At 43.0% G+C, this 20,686-nt stretch overlaps 1 protein-coding gene across 1 annotated transcript in view; it reads right to left on the bottom strand.

The window, feature by feature from the left end:
- Bmp6 (bone morphogenetic protein 6) overlaps positions 1–20,686 on the bottom strand; it is a gene marked incomplete at its 5' end in the record, with an annotated part of 102,183 nt that overhangs the window by 27,806 nt on the left and 53,691 nt on the right. Inside the window, one exon of the mRNA XM_010623070.2 lies at positions 5,434–5,626. Coding sequence (XP_010621372.1) covers positions 5,434–5,626 — 193 coding nt within the window. The remainder of the gene's footprint in view (positions 1–5,433; positions 5,627–20,686) is intronic.

Genomic DNA, 20,686 nt, shown 5'->3' on the forward strand with positions numbered 1-20,686 from the left:
CGAAGGTAACACATCACAAGTTGAATGTGTTTCAGGACTATGAAATTAGTTTAGCAATTTGAAAATTATTTAATGTGGTACTGGTACTAACACTATTAACAGAAAAGACCATATCTCAAAAGTTTTTCTTTTAATTTGATAAAATTTCATATTCATTTCTAATTTTAAAAAACTTAGAAAACTGGGAATAGAAAATAATTTCCTTAATCTAAGAGATTATGTGTAGTATATTTATAACAATCATCATCCTTCATGGTGAAATAGTTTATCTTTCCCCTCTGAAATAAGAAATCTTAAAAGGATTTCTGACATTAGAAATCGGAATGGATTTCAATACTGTACTGGATATCCTAGCCAGCACAATAAAGAGGGAAACAAAAAACAGGAATTTTAAAGAAAGAAAAAGGGCTGACATTTATCAATGGTATAATTACAGAAATTCCAAAAGATTGTACAGAAAATCTATTAGAATTAAATTGGCATCTTAAAGGTTGCTGGATATATGATAATATACAAATATCAATGGATTTGTACATGGGAGAAAAATATAATTTGACATTGAAAAATTTTAAAGCCAGAATTATTTACAAAAGCATCAAACATAAAAATAATCCAGTGAAAATGCTCAACCCCTCCCAAAAATATATATATTTTGAGAGTTATAAAAGAAAGCCTAAATAAACACCATATTCTTGGAATGGTACACTTGATACTGCTAAAGTGTAAATTCTTTTCAAGTTCATGTCTAGATTTAATGAAATCCTAATCAGAAGCCCTGGCGGGTTTAGTTTTTGTGGAAGCTAACAGATTTTAAAGTTTCTATGAAAATATAAAGAACCATCAGTAGCCCCCCAAAAAATTAAAAAGTCACAAGAACAAATTTGAGAAACCTACATAGCAGATATCAATCCTCATTACAAAACTCAAAGAATTAAGCTAGTGCAGCATTGGTGCAGGAAGAGAAAAATCAACCAACAAAATAAAGATCCCAAGAAACAGACCCACATACAAATGGTCACCTAGTTTATGATGATCGTGCCACTGAAGTACTTGGAAAAAGAACAGTATTTCAATGAATGGTACTGGGAAAATCAGGTTCGACTCTCATAGCTGGGCTATCTAATTATGTCAGCGGCTCACTGACAGTCTCGTGAACCTACTGTAAGTTAGCTCATTCTGCTGAGATGGACACTCTTGAGACCTCCCCACCACACAGACTTCAGACAAGGGCAAACTGACCCATCTTCATTACCTTTCTCTAGCTTGTTCCTAGGTTCTTTATTTCTGGGAGTGGTTCAAAATACCAAAGCAAAAAGTCTAAAAACAGTATGTTTTTGTCTTTCAGTGATCTTTTTCTCTTCTGGAGAAATTATATTCTATCTGTAAAATAGATCAGACTGAATTTTCTCAAAACTGAAGGCAGTAATTCAATATGGGATTGATCCTAGGGACTTCATCAGCTTAGCTTCTAGGTTGACCTAAAGAATTTTTTCTCAAAGCTTTGAAACCCAACTCTAAAGTAGCGTTTCCTTGACTATATTTATTCATATCCAAAGTTTCCTGAAATTAGGATGAAACACATGAACCAAACTAAAAAACAATTAATAATTTATATAAATTTACATAAAAGAATATATATATATATACACTATTTACACACACAACTACATATATATGTCTACATATCTTTGCCCCTTTCTAAATATGAGTATGTTTTGATATTACTTATCCAGGAGGAACTTCACTTTATATTTGGTAATTTTCACTCTAAATATCTTCCAAAAAACTACGTACCATGTTAGAACATAGAAAGTTCTCATAGACACAGAAGACAGCCCACTGCTGCTAAGCAATGATATTGCCAAGACATATAAAGTAAAACATGAAATATCAGAACTAGCAGAAGCAGTTGTGGTCCATTCATACACCAAACAGTACCATGATTCAGATACTAAACAGGTCTCTCTGGAAATCCCTGGTTAGCTTGCAAGAGCATCTCTCTGATTTCCATATATATGAAATTCAGTTAGAAACTGCAGGAACACAGGTCACGAATGTGTGTGAAAAGCAACATGGCACCACAATGCTGCCATGCATGAATGAAAGGCTACGCGTGTTCAGGGCAGCCTGGACTCCACGTGTGAACACAGCTTAGTGTTTAAATTGTACAGAAGTATGCAGTAAAGAAGCACACGCATGAAAGTATAATGCCATGGAAAAGAATGCTTTTATGTAATTAATTCTAATCTTTTTCCCCCCTCCATTCTCTTCCTCTAGAAAAGCTGTTAATAGATCAGTGATTGATCAAGAGAACAATAAAGATTTGCAAAGGTTTTCTATAGGAAGGCCTTGAAAGCCCCAGTAGCAGAGCTAGAATTCTACCAGGCCCATTTTCACCACCAGTGGAGCAATCTCCTTTGCCGCCCGGACAGAAACACCTCCGGCGCCCACATCCACACTCAGGAAGTGGAGGGGTGGGGACATGCAGAAGGAGACTGCTCGCCAGTTCCTGGCTCTTCACCTTTATCTCGGGACTGGCCCAGCATTAGGAGGCATCTACAGTTTAAGCATTTTCCTGTATGTCACATGTGGCTCTCTCACAGAAACCATGCCTGCCCTGTCTACCCAGTGGGTCATGGCAAGACCCTAATGAGAGCATATACGAGAAGGTCTTCTCCAAACTGTTAGCTCTTTATAAGTACAAATTTTTTTCAGTGTCATCAGAAGAATATGATGATTTATAACACCAAATATTGACACCTAACTCTCATTTTTTTTTTTTTTTTGGTATGGCTGGGGACAAAACCCAGGGCCTCATGCATGCTAGGCAAGTGCTATACCACTGAACTACACTCCCAGAGCACCGAACTCATCTTAAAATGTAAACGCCATATAATACCGTGGAACAAACTTAAGAAAAATAAAATGCAAAGAATATCTTGTGTTGCGTGGACTTAGCGTAGACTTGAGTCATTGATCTCACTCTATCCAACCTATGTGTTGCCTCTCAGCTTTCTGAGTAAAGTGTCAAGTATTTCCCTGAGCTTACTAAAAGCACCATCTACTCAAGTAGCTACTTTTAAAAAACTTACCTGGTCCAGTTACTGCTTATTAGTCAAATAAACTTGTTTTTGTGGGGTCCACAGCAAAGGCTGATTGTTCACCTCCCCGAGTCAAGTGACTGCCTTTCATATCAGGGGTCCAGTGCAACACTTCTGCTGTTCACTGAGTGTATTACTCAGCACTTAAAATCCCGATGCCCTGTTTCCATGAGGCCAACTATTTTGCAAAACAAACCTTTGTTAAATTAAAGGAATCTATCAAATGCTACAAATTTTACTTCAACACAGATTAGACAAATAACTTTCTTTACAAGCTTGGAAAAAGATTCTCAGCCAAGACACCTCAAGATGGTACAGATGGGGAGCTCAAACCTCCCCCCAGAAGGAGCCTGCAGTGAAATCTGGAGGCCTCTGAAGGACGCTGGGGACAGCAGGAGGCCTGGGCTCCTAGCCCACAGATAAGAAATCTCCTGGCCATCCTGGAGGCCTTCAAAAGCATGAAATTCTCTCAATTCTCCAAGTATTTCCCTTCTCCTGTGCACAAAAATTAAACACATCCAGTCACCAAATGCTTTCATTCTAGACAGCAAAACAGGACAGCTCACTGCTTTGATAGGGAGCCACCGGAGGCTGGGGCCATGCAGGATTTTGTTTTCCAAATTCACTGCTGGCCTCAAGGAAGTATGTCGCCACCATCTTGGGCCCAAGGCAGCTGTTCTGCTTTGGCTGGAGTTCAGTATAAGCCTCAAAGATTCTGTTGGCTCTGTCCTTTAAAAAAAAAAAAAAAAAAAAAAAAAAAAAACCTCCACAGTCACTAAACTTCCAACCTAATATTTTTACTACACTGCTTTTCCCTCAGGACAGAGAAAATCATGTATTCTAAAGAAACTTCTGAGCCAAAAAAAGTACCAGTATGTTACTCCTACCAGAGGAAGATAATGGAATAAATAATTCGGCAGATTGAAAACTCAATGCTAAAGCACTGCCAAAGAATCAATATTGGAGAGAATACCAATTCTCTCCAAAGTATCAAAAGACAAATATCTAGCAATAAATGATTTGCTTTCCAGAAGAAGCCTTCTCTACAGGAAAACCATTGAATATACTTTTATTTAAGAGTGAAAATCAGACATCAATTTCTTGGACTGAAAATTTAGTGCATTCCAAAGATACCACGATAGCTGTATTTCACTCATGGTGTGTTCCCAGGCCCCGGCATTGCCCTACTTTCTTCTACTCCCTTACAGACCAGCTTGCAGAAGGAACACACACACTGGTGACGTCTTCAGAAGCATACTCAGCCTTTCATAGCCAAATTCGGCAATTTCATAGCCAAACACACAAATTTGCATACTTGTGGCAGAACCATATTCAGCTCCGTAGATTCAGAAGAAACCAAAGTTGTTCCTAAACCCTCACAAATTCTTACAAAGTCAAAAGACTTCCAAGACCAAAGCCAAGAATCAGGACTTAGTTTACAGAACCAAAGGTGATGGAATTCCCCAGAGTCCACATGAGTGGGGTTCCCTCCTCCATCCATTCTTTTAATTCTAATCTTTGTGTCTACCATAAAGCTGTCATATCACTGACTTAATCTCTACCTCAGCACAGTGATGCCAATCTACCCGCAGATTAAATGGGGCTCCACAATCATTCACAGTCTTGTCTTCTTTTCTGTATACTGTAGGTTTGAACTAACTGCTATAACCTCTGTCCCTTTGCCCTTCTAATCCTCCAAATTCTTTACTGCTAGGCAGCTGCCCCAGAAACATACTTGATTACAGCCTTTTAAAATGGCTCGGACCATTTTAGAAAATAATAATAGAGACACATGGAAATTGCTCTATCATTCCCTTGCAACCAAATGGTAAAAATATATTGCATACACACACACACACACACACACACACACACACACGTACTCACTCAAAGATAAACGTGTGCATATATTATATGCACAAATTCATAGTCTTAGAGTCATCTGAATTAGTATTGCTTATGAGCATCATGGTATAATTTTAATTTGTGAATTGGTTTTAGCTACCCTCACCCAACATTCAAAGTAAGGACCAAACAATAGCAGGAAAACTTTCATCCCCAGTAAATTATAAAGCTGTCTGATCACAAAGGATGCTTCGTACATACCGCTCACTGGCTTGCACAGGAAAAAAAAAAACTATTTGCAAAGTCAACTTCACAGCCAAAAGATCTTGCCAGCTAACCACTGCCCTTTCAGCCACCCATCTCGTCACATTCACAGCTGCCCCGGAGCTTCATGTCACCTTCCACAGACACACGCAAGGTCACGTGACGCCAGAGGGTGGGAAATGGGGCCAGCCCCGCATTTTGGGGCTTCCTCAAGCCTTCATACCTGTGCTGATGCTCCTGTAAGACTTGATAAATGCTGATAAGAAAAGTTTGGTTTTTAAAACTCCCCACAACACAGTCCTTGTAGATGCGGAATTCAGCAGCCGTCACCGCCTCACCCTCAGGAATCTGGGATAAGTTGAACTTGAACTCTTTGTGGTGTCGCTGGCGAGGGGAGAACTCCTTGTCGTACTCCACTATAGGATTAAACAAGAGAGAGTGACAGCTATTGTTACTTGACTAAGTGCCACAGGCTTACCTCAGCTCCCCGTTTCACTTTACCAATTACCAAGGGCAGAACGGAGCCACCAGGGGTGGAGAGAAGAACACGGACTCCACTGCCAGCCAGGTCTGCGATTAAAATCCTTCATGCCACCCAAGGATGACACGGAGTTCTCAGGCTGTCTAAATATTTCAGTTTTAAATGCCTGGTTCAACTAACCTGTGCAGGTTGTTCAGACTTGTGCCTTTGGGTTTTTCCATCCGCAACAATGGGAAAGCTATGGTTCTAACAAAACGATGACTAAACATCAGCTGCCCATCCTGCCCCCATGACTCCCTCCAAGCCCCCTTTCCTCCTGGCTGCTGTTCCCTCCTGCTTTGTCCGTGGGTCCCCATCTGTAGCTGACCAAGGGTGGCCCTGAGCTGAACTTGACTAGGGGTGTCCGGGCAGTGGAGAGGGAGGAGAGCGTACAGCACATTTTGTCAGGGCCTGAAATTCAAAGGGTCTTCACACTTTGCTTCCTGTTCAATAAACATTGTTGTTGAAGGGTTTAGGGTAAAGCTACATAGAAAATGGCCCCCTGGACCAAGAGGTGGAAGTTAGGGGAGTGGAAGGGGGATATAAAAGGAATTGAAATGTGTTATGTACACGTACCAGCTGTGTATTATTCCTGTAAGGAATATAATCAGTATGTACTGAAAACATGTACAAATAAAAATAAAAGTTAAAAACATGGTGCTCTGGATCCCCCCTCCTAGAGGAAGCTGAAGATTAAAGGAAAAGTCACTCTGTACTGGGGAACCACTGGAGTCCTATTTAATCTGCAGGTATCCCAAGCCCGAGAAAGACAATGCTATTTTCTAATGGTTTACAATGGAAAAATAAAAACCTCTGGAAAAGAACTGACTCTAAAAGACTTAAAAAAAAAAAAAACAAACACGAACTCAACCTAGTCTTCCATCCATGGATGAACACATTAAGAAAATGTGGTGTCTGTGTGCAAAGGAATACTGTTCAGCCTGTAAGGAGGAGGAATCCCGCTATCTGTGACAATGTCCCAGAGGACACGCTACGTGAAACCAGCTGGGCACCGAGAGACAAGCAGCACATTGTGTCACATGCTTCCCCGTGGGCTCCGGGAGGGCCCAGCTCCTAGGAGCAAAGAGTGGAATGGCGGCTGTCAGGGGACTGGGAAAGACGGTCAAAGGGTCCAAGGTTCAGTTTTGCATGATGAAGACATTTTAGGGATTTAATGGACAACACAGTGGTGAATTAACAATACTGTTTCGTATACCTAAAAGTTGCCAAGAGTAAGTCTTAAATCTTTCTCACCACAGGAAAAAAAAAGAAGCAATCACCATGTAAGGTGATGGAAACATTGATTAGCTTGATAATGGTAACGATTTCATGACATACACATATATGGGGACACGTCGGGACCCTTTACACACAATTTTTATTTGTTAATTACACTTGAATAAAGCTAGGAAGAATACAAGTTTTTTAAATAAAATGTTTTTCCCATATGAAGACAAAGCACAGAAAATTACAGGTACCAGTTAGTACTTCCTGGAGTCAGCTTTCAGCTGTTTATCTAAAGTCTTGTGTGAAGCTAGGCATGGTGGTGCACACCTGTAATCCCAGCACTTGGGAGGCTGAGGCAGGAGGATCGCTGTGGGTTTGAGACCAGCCCGACTGCATAGTGAGTTCCAGGTCAGTCTCAACTACATAGTGAGACCCTGGCTCAAAAAAACAAAAAAAGTCCCATGCGAGCAAAATGATATCAACCCTCAGAGGTAAAGGAGCAAAGGAGGATCCTGCTTCCACCACAAACCCTAGACTTTCCCTCAGAGGGAAAGTGCTCCTGGCCCCATCAGTTTTTTCTTACTGGCAACCCCAGAGAAACCTCAGGAGGAAATTACTCCTGTCAGGCAGGGTTTTCCCAGTGATGGTGGACAGAAAACAAAAGTCAAATTATTTGCCACCTTTAACTTCCTACTTCCTCCTAGTGTATTGTTTTCCACAATTACCAAAGAAAAGCTTTGGAAGCCGGGCATGGTGGTGTACACCTGAATCCCAGCACTCTGGGAGGCTAAAGTAGGAGCCGAATTTGAGCCAAGCCTGGGTAACTTAGCGAGACCTTGTCTCAAAATAAGATTAAAAAAAAAGGGGGTGGTCCTCGTGATAGAGCTCAGTATGAAGCCCTCAAATTAGATCAATCCTCAGGGTCATGAAAGGAAGGAAGGAGGGAGGGAGAGAGGAAAGGAAGGAAGGAAAGAAGCAAACAAACAAGCAAGCAAGCGAGGGAGGGAGGGAAAACAAAGACAAGCTCTAGAGACTTACTGTCTTAAAAAAAGGAAAGAAAGCTTTGGGGGTTTATCATTAAAAACACATGCACACGCACGTGTACACACACACAGCCTGGGGTGCAGCTCAGCAGTGCAGCACTTGCCTTGTACGCCCAAGGTCCTGGGTTTGATTCCCCACACTGCAAAACAAAATCTAGTGACTCTCTAGAAGAACCTGAATCCCCAGTAGAATTTGCAGAAGCTGAGGGGAAAAGATTTTCAATAAAGAATTTCTAAAACTACCATGTGATTATGCAACAGTTCATTTACCTCAGAGTTCTTTTTCTTTTTCAAATGTGTTTTTGGTTGGGGGGGCAACTGTATAAGCCCTGGTTTCTGGGGCTTTTTTTGTTTGTTTGTTTGTTTGTTTATTTTAAGTCCAACCAAAAGCAAACCAGAGCTCAGCCCCACAAGACAGCAGGTTTTCTAATTAGTGGCTACGCATGAAAAGCAATATTGTTGAAGAGTTCACCCCAGGACACCCACACTGTTGGTGGATCACTTTTCCCTAAAACGAATCTGCCTTTTAAGTTTGATACGTTATCGTTGTTTGTTAAAAACTGAATCAACTCTGATTTCCCAAAGAAACTTTAAAAAAAAACGTTTTCTACAGGGCCTTTGGGATGCTTCATTTTAATATTGGTAAATGAAACTATTTTTAAGGCTCCCGGAGAGCATGCATAAAAATTGTTCAAAGAGGTGTTTTAGTCTCTCTTACAAGTTGGAAAAGCATATGGATGTGAAATGAGTTCCCAGGCAGTAGCTTTAAGGCAGTTTAGTTACAGACTGTACAGAAAGGGACAGAAACTGCGCTCCATGAGGAATGGGGCAGCTCATCTTCGGAGAAGGGTGGCAGCCCCAATAAACCACCTTCCCCTAAATGCAGGCCTTCGAGGGGCTCCCTTCCCTGGGCTGGCTCTGCGGTTGGCTTCGCATCCACAGAATGCAGCAACAGCGGAGATGAGCGACTTCCCAGGCCTGGTCCCCAGCTTGGACTTCTTTCCAGGCTTGCCTGAGGAAAGCGCTGCCAAGCAGGAAGCCTGGCTACCCAGAAACCTCCATGTTGTGAAGAGGTCCACGCTAGCCATGGAGAGAAATGTACAGAGAGGGCATGGTGAAACAGGGAGGAGGAGGCACGGCGAAGAGGAGAGCAAGAGTGAGAATGAGACCGAGAGAGAGAGGATACGAAGGAATAAATGAAGGAAAATTGACTGGCCAGCTCCCAACAACTCCAGTGGTGGCACCAGACATATTATGAAAAAGTCATCTTGGATATCAAACCCAGTGGAGCTCTGTCAGATTCCAGCCGCAGCCACCATCTTCCTGAAACTGCATGAGAGACCTTGACCATGCACCTCCTAGCTGACCCCAGTCATTGCACAGGACCGTGAGGGATGACACTGCAGGGCTGCTTCCAGCCACCACGTTCTGGGGGATTTGTTTTGCAGTAATAGGCGATTAACATAGGAAGGGAAGAGAGGACCGGAGAGGCTGAGTGAAGGAAAAGGGAAAGGGAACCTGACCATGCTAGGAAGTGAGAGATTCCTTTTAATTCTTAAGGATAAAGGTAGTGCAATGCTGGTAGGCAACTATGTACGACTAAGGAAGAATTCTGGCAAATGCGCACGGACAGATGTAGAGATAAAGGTCCCAATGATGAAGAAACGGAAGTACACAACTTTGTGTTACTTATCTTTACAACTTTGTGTTACAACTTTGTGTTCATTATCTCACAATGTGAATTGGAGCCCACTGCCTTACAGGGATATCTCCCCCCTTCTCATCTACCAAGGTGACACTGTTTGGAAGCACCCTGAACCTTCTTCTCTTTCATCCCTCATAGGGGACAGTCACCATCATCCCCATTTCCCCACGAGTCTCTGACTGATACCTACAGCCTTTACCCAGTGGTCCTCTGACCTCTCCTCAGGCCTCCAAGTTTGAGGCTCCAAGCTATACCACCTTCCTCGCTTTCCCCAGGCTACCTCAGCCACCGTCACTGAAATGTACCTGGACCTTCTCCTTTCTCTCTTTTGTCTACAGCTGAATTCACACAATGCACTTGCTGATATCTTAAAGGGACCCAGAATCAATACAATCAGGTCACTGCCTCTGTGTGCATCTTAAGAACATTATGGGAGAGTAACAATGTCTCCAATGAACTTAGCAACTCAAGACACATGATTCTGGATTGTGTAATGCCAAATCAATAAAAAGGACAGAGAAGAAGGGTGAATTTTGAATTCAGCTCTCAATACTTAATTCATTTCCCCAGGATTTCTCTTATGGGACACTCCATGTGATATACTCTTTAGTGTTGACGACATGTCAAACTGTCACACTGGCACCCCTTTTTCTCACTTATGTGATGCTGAACAGGATAAGAGTCAAAGTTTTAGTATCAGTTAAGTGGAAAAATAACGTTTTGGGATATTAAATGAGACACTATATGTGGACACATCTATATCTATACCTAGACCTTCTATATATGGCCAGTGGCATGGCCTAAGTGGTCTGTGAATGTTACTTGTGACAATCACTGGCTGTTGAGAATGTGGCTATTCTGAGCTTAGAGTATATCTTTGCCGAGTGATTCAGATTTATTCCACAGTCAGGGCCAATTAATGTTTCTCCTGTGGATTAGACACTCTTCTTGTTGCTGGGACGCAAAACTCAACACTCACAACTTAAAGGAGGAGAAGCTTATGTTGGCTCATAGTTTTGGGCAGTTTCAGTCCATAGTCAGCTGGCTCCGAGACAAGACCACCACGGTGAAGGACCGGCCATGGAGGGGAGCTGCTCACAACATGGCGGCCAGGAAGCCAAGGGAGAAAGGAGGGCGGGGAAAGAGACAACTGCTTCCAGGCCACACCCCAGAGACCCGCCTCTTTCAGCCAGTCCCCACCTCCCAATGCCACATTCGATTATGCATTTATCAGTGGGTTAATCTTCTGCTGAACATAGGGCCCCTAGGCTCTAAACACCTTCCAAAAGCCGGGCTTCTGAGCACAGGAATGTTTTCAGGATCATTCTTTAGCTAAACTACAACACCCAAATTAACTTTTTCATTTAGAAAGAAGCCTTATACAAAAACAAAACAAAACACACAGGCAGTGAAGAAATGGTATTATTATCCTTGGTGTTCCACTAATGAATAGAGTGCTCTGCTCTCTGAGGCAATAATTCCTAGAATTTTTTTTTTTTAATTTCAAGGACCAGTTAAACTATATTTTAAATGGTAATGACCTTACAAAGGTCATCTGCTTTTTGTTTTCCCTTTGTTGAGTACAATAAAAACAAAGAAACAAGCTGCATTCTTTTCATTATGATTTCATTTCTAAAAATCCCTTTAATACCAAATAAAACAGAACTGAAATAACTGGAGAGCATATTGCCAACCTTTAAACTGAATAAATTTGGCTCCATAAAATTCATTTTCTTCTATTTTTAGCCTCAGACTCTACCTGTTGCAATTTTAGACCAGTCCTAGACTTTGGCCAAGATGTAGGAACTAGACTGCTCTGGGGAGTCAGTTACTGATTTAAGATTAAAAGGGTAAACTGTGTAATGCTGCACAAACCAACGGACATGTACAGTGTGTGGGGTAACGAGGTCCATTAGTGAACCACCAGGAAACCAGACTGGTAAACACCAAAACGTCCCAACATCGTCATGTTTCTATCCCTTATATCGTGAATAGGGTGTTTCTCATCCCTTTGCCCTTTAAAAGCCAACAGTTCCCCTACATGCGTGTGAATCACTGACTTATTGGTGATCAGTCTTTGTCTTTTCCTTATAGTTTTCACTTTTAGAGACATGAAGGAAACTGTCCAGGAACACGTGGAAATAGGCCTGGTGCCCGGAAGAAGGAAACAGGTAGGGTCCTGTGAGTGGGCACAGCTGCTCTGTGGAGAGTGCGGGAGCGCTCCTTACCTCACATGGGTCTACTGGAAATAAGAATTTCCTAGCAAGTGTTGAGGATGTGGAGAAACTGGATTTCTCGTGCCTGGCTGGTAGGAATATAAGGCACTGTAGCCACTGGGAAAACAGCATGGCAGTACCTCAGAACACTACACACGGAATTACCGTGTGACCTGGCATCGTCTTTCTGGACACAGTGGCAAAAGAGCTGAAAGCCAGACCCTGAACAGCCACTTGGACACTCAAGTTCACAGCTGCATCGTTTGTAACAGCCCAAAGCTGTTTAACCCGAAAGTAATATACTGTCCTTCAATGAAGAAGGATTAACAAAATGGTTGTCTTAGTTACTTTCCTAACTTTGCTGCCCTTCGTGTGTTCCATCTGGAATTTCTGCATTTGTGCTAAGCAAGACTTGTGATACTCGCAACTCACAAGTCGAGGTGTAGTTTTGAGTTATATTTGCTCTTGGAATCCACCAGAGAATGTTGCCTCTCGTTCCTTTCAAGAAGTGATCTCAAGCTGGCCATGGTGGTGTAATACATGTAACCCCAGCACTCTGGGAGGCTGAGGCAGGAGGATCACAAGTTTGAGAGAGCCTGGGCAACTTAGTGACTTAGCAAAACCCTGTCTCAAAATAAAAATCAATCCTAGTCCCTAAACAATAATTGATTCTCACCCTTCCAAAGCTGGTGCTCCAACCTAGGGCCTGGCACATGAGCGCTCAGCCACTGAGCTACGCCCCCAGCAAAACTTCTGGAAAGTTTAGCTAACTTGATTCTAGTTTAACTAGCCTGATTCTAGTGTTTTCTTCTAGGGCAGATTTTTAATGATCTATTTATTTTCCTTTAAACACACAGGAATATATACTCAAGCTATCTTGTCTTTTTAAATCGGGGGTTACCCTTTCTAGAAGTTTGTTGATTTGGGGTTAATTTTTCAAATTTGCTGCCATAAAATTTTTCATAGTATTATCTGTGCCTCTTTCTCCTTTTCTTTTTTTTTTTTACCAAAATATTGCCTATTTGTATGTTCCCTTTTTCTTGACTGATCTTACTGAAAGTCAGTTTTTTTCTCTTCACTGTGGCTTAATTTTATTGTAATATATTTTGATATAGGCATTTCCTGACTAGCATCCCACTGAGTCTAAATTATCTGGTTTATAGAAAAATTATATTACCTGTTCCAACTATAAATATAAAAAAAGACTAGAAAACCCTATTTAAAACATTTATTTTATGAGTAAGCACATGCATTGCTCTGTCTCCTCACAGGACCCACTTTCTGGGTAATTCAGTCTAGATTGGTTAAAGCAATTACACTGATGCCTGCACCTCCCAGTGCTACATGTGCCCACTGACACTGATGTGCCAAACTTGAAACTCAATTTTTAAATGTCTGTTTCATGAACTAATGTGAACAACTTTTTGCCATGGAGCAAATTTATTTAATATTAGGCAATAAAGACAGTTAGAATTAGTCTTCGAAGAGCTGTAACAATAGCCTTTTGACTTTTATATTGTACAAGTATACAGCACCTTTGTTATAGTTTAGATCTAAAATGTTCCCCAAAAGCCTAATGTTCAGAGGTGGGACTTTTGGAAGGTGACTGGATATGGGGGTGCTATATACTCAAGACAAGTCATAGCTGATTGTACCATTCAGAGATGGGACCCTGAAAAACTAGATGGGTGACCAGGGAGTGTGTACTCATGGCCCCAGCTTCTCCCTTTGCTCTTTGCTTCCTAAAGGCCATGATGTGAGTAGGGTTTCCGTCTAGGCCCTTCCACCATGCAGTTTCTTCTGCCTTGGAGCTTGTCAACCATGGACTGAATCACTGAAGCTGTGAGCCAAATAAACCTCTCTTCCTTTAAATGGCTGGTGTTGGGTATTTCTTCCCAGTGGATAGGAAAGCTAATAGGACTTTGAATGTAACACAGAACAAACTAAACTCTCCAACTCACTTTTTGACCACAGTGAGATGAAAGAGCTTCTGGGGTTCACTAAATATTCATAAATATTAGTATTCTGTATATGAATCACAGATATAGAAAAATTCATTATCCTGGCTGCTACATTCCAAATGACTCTTTCAACTTTACTTTTTAAATAATGGTAGATCACAGTCATTGCAAAATAAAAGGGAGGCCCCATGTGCCTTTCAGCCAGCTACCTTCCCACAATGGGGGCATCTCACAAAACTGAAGTGTAACGTCAAGGCCAAGACAATGCCATTGGCACAACACCGACTCTAATTTCGTCAGTTTTTATGCGCCATTGTTTTAGAATTTTGTAATTCTGTGATATTGAATCACACATACAAATTCATATCACGACCACCAAAATTCAGATCTAGAACTCTTCTGTTACCACAAAGGAACACTCTTAGGCTATCCGTCTATTCCAAGGCATTTTTAAGATGGGATCCAGTCCATATATTATAAACAGGCTTTTGATCTTAAGCAGTATTAAGCGCCTACATATCACTATCAATAAAGGTAGACCAAATCGTTTGTTATTTTTTAAAAAATGTCAGAACCATCTTTATACCAAAATGTAAATATAAATGCCACTTTAGTTTGGGAAAATGCTCATGAGCTACAACTATACATGCCTTACTATGGAAGAAAGTAAATCTCAGCTACCATCAGGAAACACACTTAGCTAAAACTCCATAAACGTGTCAGGAAGAAAACCTTAATAGTCACAGCCTTCACAGTGTCACTGATGTCAAACAAGCATATTTTTGTCCACGTATAAGGACTTCCATACAGAAGCAATCACATCATATTTAGTAAAAAAATATAACGTAAAAATTAAAACCAAAAACCCGACAAATACTCTCAAAATACATGACATACACATTTTCCCCCTTACAAGTGAGAAAAACATGAGTACCTTCAGTCAAAATACAGCTGGGAAATATAGCCTAAAAGGTAAAGCAGAGGTCCTTCCACACCGCCCATGGCAGAAAGCCCTCACGGAGAGCGGGCGAGGAAACTGGGTCTGGGATTGTTACGTCAGTGCTCATCCGTTCTCTCCAGGTGACTTTATAACATCATCATCTCTGCTGTGCTGCAGCTTCCCTACAAGATGCCTCAAGTGCTTATTTCTATCCTCTCACTTGGATTATGATGTAGTTCATGTGTCTGCAGATGTCTATCTTCCATCAGTTCTGGAAAATTCTACCAACTCAATAGTTACGGTCTCTTCATCACTGTCTTTAGTGTCTCCTTCAAAAATGACAACTAGCTTGATATTACACTTTCCAGTGTTTACATCTCCTTTGTATCATTTATCTTTTTGTGTCTGGACTGGATCATTTCTTTAGGTCTGTTTACAAATTCACTAATTCTCTCTTCTACTGTGTTTAATGATTTAGTTTTCATTTTAATGAATTTTTTAAAAAAACTCTAATACTTGTAACTCTACTGTCATTGCTTGGTGTGCTCAGTAATTTTCAGTTGTCACTTGCCTGATAGTTTTATTTAGTATGTTATTTATTCTTTCAATATTTCTAATTTATTGTCTTATGTTTCCATCTAACTTGGTAGCTATTCTCCAACATGTAAAATCCTTAGAGAACTTAATCTGCATTGCTCCCCCATAACTCATAAGATGTTCAGAGTGGCAGATTTCCTTGTGCGTTTGGGAACTTTTCATTTTTAAGTATTTGTTGGTTGAAATTCACACTGAAGCTTCAAACTGATGTTGCTTTTGTCCAAAAAGAATGCATTTCTGCTTCTATGAGTAACACTGCTAACCTGGAACCACTTTACCTCCCTCTGAGGGTCCCAGCTCAATGTGTGACCTTCAGGGACAACTCCCCGCCTTGTTCCAGCCCCCAGGCTGGTCTCAGTAGTCCTGGTCTTTGCACTGACAGAAACCCAGCTTTTATGTTTATTTGCTCACAGGAACCCACTCCTGGGAGTCCTCAAAGATGTCCCTGCGTCCCTGACATTCATGCCTTAGGCATATTTGCTTCTATTTATCCTGGATCTAGCTGCATTTTAACAGGAAGCTCCAAGGATTATCCACTCTGCAATACTTTCAGAATTTGAAGTCTTTATCTCTTGTGTTTGGAAAACAACATTTGGGACACATTCCTCTCAACTCCTAAAGCCATTTGAAAAGCAGCCTAATTTCTGAAGAGTTTACAGAGCAGTTTCATGCACACATTATGTCATCTTTTTCCAGAACGGTCCCAGAAGGTAGGCAGAGCAAGTGTTATTATACCACCAAATCAACAGGAATTTGAGGCCAAAGGCAACTGTGTGGCTTCCTTATGCCACTTACTTTCATGATGCCAACTATCCTCTTTAAGCTGATACTGCTCGCATCTTTTTCTCATCTCTACCTCAAAGCTCTTCTGTAAGGAATGTGGTTATTTTCCTGCCAGGTACCCTTGATCCTCCAGATGCCCCTGGACACTTGAAGACAACATGAAACTCACAAACTGAAACTTGCTGATCATTCTGCACTGACCTGTCCCTATAAACTCTCTTTCTGTCTGCCTGGCTTCTTCTACCTTTTGCTACTATGACCGGTGCTACAAAAAGCATGCATGCACACACATTTCAGTGCTTGTTTTCAGTCCTTTGGGATATTTATCTCTTTCATTCTCCTTCTCTCCTTCTCGGCTCCTGACTCCCAAGAGGTAACAGTGGAGAGGACAGTGGCTGCACACTCATATTTTCCACAGCCTGCCCCAAATATAAGGGTGATGGGTTCACCATGCCCTCCCCAGGGCCAACTGGGAAGGACACCTGAGCGGAAAGAGGCTGGAGGTCAGTCAGCAGCACCACGCGAAGGTGCCGAGCACAATGCCCGGCACACAGTAGGCTCAGAATGAGCACTTGTTGAGTTGGGCAAGAAACAAGGTTAGTCTGGGGAATCGCAGAAGAGGTTAAGAGGACAGCTCAGTGTCACAGACTGAAAGCCTAAAGAAGAAAAGGATACCCCAGATCACATTGTGGGAAGGGGAACAAGGGAGGCTAAAGACTTGCCAGAAGAAATCCTGGCAAAGCTGAAAAACACAGAACCCTCATCAGATAGCGATTGTCCTCATTCCTGAAAGTTAAGAGCCTGGGACAGAAGAAAGAGTTCAGGACTGACAGCTGAAGATGGGAGTCCAGAGGCTGCTCTGTCCCTTTTTACCTGGGTCAAGTGACTTAACCATGTTTGTTCTCTTGTACGTCCCACAGAGTACCCCTAAAATATGAACATTAAGAGATATTATTTTATTATATATTAGAACAGTTTCAAAATCCCACTTATCATGGAGTTGCCTATGTTCACCACTGGGCGACCATGCACTCCGAGAGTGGGTGACGAAGCTGTGAAGTCAGAAAAGCATCCACATTCTGTGCACCAAAACATTCTGTAGATGCCCATCAGTGCCTCGAGACAGTCGACCACGTATTAAGGGGTTAGTAAAGGGCTTCTTCAGCAGACTGTCCACTACTGAAGATGTGTGTGTGTGTGTATGCACCCTTACTTGGCCAGTAAGTCCTACTACTTCTATGAAAGCTTTCAGGAAGAAGGAAGGAAGCCGAAAAATCCACAAGATGGAAAAACCAGCCCTTGAATAATTGAAAGTTGGAGTATGGGCAACAGCTTCTCTCATGGTGGCGGCTTTAAGAAACACTAAATCTTGCCTTTCTCCACAGTGGGCTTTTTACCATGACAGTGGAGCTGTTTAGGTTAATAAAACATTCAAGTTTTGAAAACAAAACAAAAAAAGCCACAGACAAGCCAATGCCTTCCTTTGGTTCCCAGGGAGATGGGAGTTCATATCCCTATCCAGTTACACTGCATCAGATGACCTGTTGTTATTCGCGGCACAGCAGGGCAGAGGGTCCCTTCTCACAAGGCCTCCCCAGCCCTCCTCTGTGTGATGGGTGCAGGTGGTCTGAGAGCCAGGGAGCAGGGCCACACGCATTCCTACCTGTGACCTCCCTACACCGCCTCCCCAACAACTTCCGTGACATTCCCATAGGTGGGCAGCAAGCAAGGAAGCTTGGGAAAGGAGGAGGGCCAGGACTGCTCTCCACAGTGCTGCCCACAAAGCAGGGAATCTGCTGTTCCCTCAGCAGCTCCTGCCCTAGTGCTGCCTGGCACACAGCAGGTGGCCAGCATGTATTTACTCAATGACAGAGGAGCCCCTGGAGCCAGCAGTCACACTTCTCAAGTACTGGCCAGCTGGGCCACAGCAAGGGGGACACTGGATGCTTTCCTAGTCAAACTGAGACCCACAGCTCTAAACCAAGACGTGATCATGGATGCTCAGGGCCATGGGATGTGTGTTTATGCCTTGACGTGCAAAACACAAGGATGGAAAAATGCCACTGCAGGGCACGAGTGTTGCCCCAGTAAAGCCATGTGATGGGAACACACAAACAGTGGGCCCATTCCTTTCCTTTAATAGGCAAAGCCTGGATCCCTGCAAAAACATAACAAAACGCTTCTCCAAGGGCTGTACTCAGAGGAAGTCTTGCCTTTTCTGGGGTGACAAGGCCTCTCCATCCCTTCTGAGCAACAGCTGGGCCAGTGTGTTTAGCCCTATGTCACTCTCAGTGTATCTCAGCAGGCAGTTTCCAAAAGCCAACCCAACAAGCAAGCTCACATGGACTGAGCATCTGAATTATGATTTGAAACAGATCAGAAAACACCTGCAAGAGAATTAAAAAGAGTGGGGGAAACCTTGCCATATCTCTTCTATCTTCCTGTTTAAAAAAAAAAATCACTTAACTTCTGGGTTAACCAAAACATCTTTACCTGAACAAGGTCAGTTTTTAGGCAGTTTTATACCTAAGGCCCAGAGGGGACCAATCTATCAAGGTGCCTGTGGGTGTTTTTACTTATAGATGGATGACAGAGCCTGCCAGGCAGAATAAGCTGGGAAACTTCCAAGTGTGACAGATTTGTGGTATGCGCTTATTTATATTTTTCATTTGGTTTTGATTTACTAATTAGCAAGTAGAGCAACGAGAAAACCATATTTGGGTTGCATTGGAGGCGCGTCTCCACTTCCCGGGGCCTTGGAGAAATGAGAGCCCTGGATTCGCTGCTTTGCAGTAATTTCCATGTCTAACATGGCCTTGTCGTGTCACTGCAGGATCAGGTTTAGGAAAAACCCGGCTGGAGATGAAAATTCTCATCCAAGCATATATCTGAGTGGAGGGGACGGAACGGGGGAGGCAAAAGGAGCAATACAGGGGGCGGCCAAGTGTTTCTCAGTTGCACAAGCCCTCCCGCTCTGTTAATTCAAAACATCAGCCTCTCGTTGGGACAGCACCAGACGGCACATTCTTCTCTCTGGTGATTCACTTCGTTTTCCTGGGAACACAGCGGAGAGAGGATCTCCGTGTGAAGTGGCTGATTCGCCTCCGGATAAAGTCCAAGCTAAACTGCTCGCTGAACGTTGTTTTCCCTGCAGCGCAGCAGGTCCGCGTGGTGCAGGGTAGGAGTCTGCAGGGTGCGTGGCTCCCCACCTCCCCTGCCAAGTCACAAGACCTCAAATCACAGGCCGGTGAGATCAGCAAACAGGCATCTCTGCAGGTTGGAGGGAGAAGGGGAGAGCTAGAGAGGCGGGTGGGACAGTGTGGGGGACCATTCGCCCCTTAGGTTTCAGGCTGGGGTTTACTGGGCTGACACACCAGCCTCCAGAGAGCACCAAAATGAGGAAAAGTCACGGTTCATTCAGGCAGAGGGAGAGCAGGTAAGAGGGAGGAGTAGAAACGGGGTCGCTGGCGGAGGCCGAGCGACCAGTGTCAGTCAGGGACCATCATGTTTGTAAGAAAGGGTGTCACTGCCACTCAGCTGTGGATAAAACAGCACACAGACTGGGCCCAGTCTCCCCTGAACAGAGAACTGCCCTGATGTCATTGCATCCCCGGACAGGTGATGATGTGTCCTGTGCACATTTGGCCCAGTCACACTCCACATAGGGTGATCCTAACATTTCTCCTCCTGGCTGGTACTGGCCGTAGGCAGCCAAAACAGGCATGAGAATAAGGCAGAGTCAGTTATTCAAACTATCTTTGACAATTAGTGTCTGTCCCACAAAAATCTGCTACCAAAACAAGTAGTGATCACTGCAAGGGACGGTCTGATTGAATTGTTTCTTTCCAGCACCCAGAAGTTGGCAGATCAAGAGCCCAGAGCAACATGACATTGCCAGTGGCATTTCTGAGGGCCCCTCCAGTGCGTGATCACACTGCCCCTCTGAGCTCCGCTACATCTCAAAGAGCAGGAAGTCACCCAAGACACAGGTGTATCAAAGGCATGAGCCACCCAGGCTGGTGAGGATGACAGTGAGGAACTCGGAGCCTCCCATGGAAAGGATTCGACTTGGCTAGAAGCAACCTGGTGGACAAAGGAAAGAAGAATCTGCTTTTTCAAAGCCCTGCTGAATGGAGGAGGAAGACCACAAGCCAGCCTGGAATCAAGGACATGGGGATGCATCCCCAGACATCACTGCTTTCCAGGAGGACAGTGGTCTCGATGTCCTGGATATGTGGGGTCCATGTCATCCCCTGTCTTGCTTCTGGCTGGAGGCCTCAAGTGACCAGGCGGGCCAGAATGGGGCATGGGGACCAGAGTTGTGCAACGCAGGAGTTGATTTGAGGATCAGAGTGACTGTGCTTTTGTTTTGTGGCTTTAAACAAAATGCCGCTAGGAAAGAAGCAGGCTGGGAAATATTCTCTCTGACAGGCTGCTGTTTGCTCAATCATCAGTCTCTCAGAAAAAAAAAAAAAAAAAAAAAA

This window comes from Fukomys damarensis, unplaced genomic scaffold (genome assembly GCF_012274545.1).
Source record: "Fukomys damarensis isolate Sample0158 unplaced genomic scaffold, DMR_v1.0_HiC HiC_scaffold_10, whole genome shotgun sequence".
In the NCBI taxonomy this organism is placed as follows: domain Eukaryota; kingdom Metazoa; phylum Chordata; class Mammalia; order Rodentia; family Bathyergidae; genus Fukomys; species Fukomys damarensis.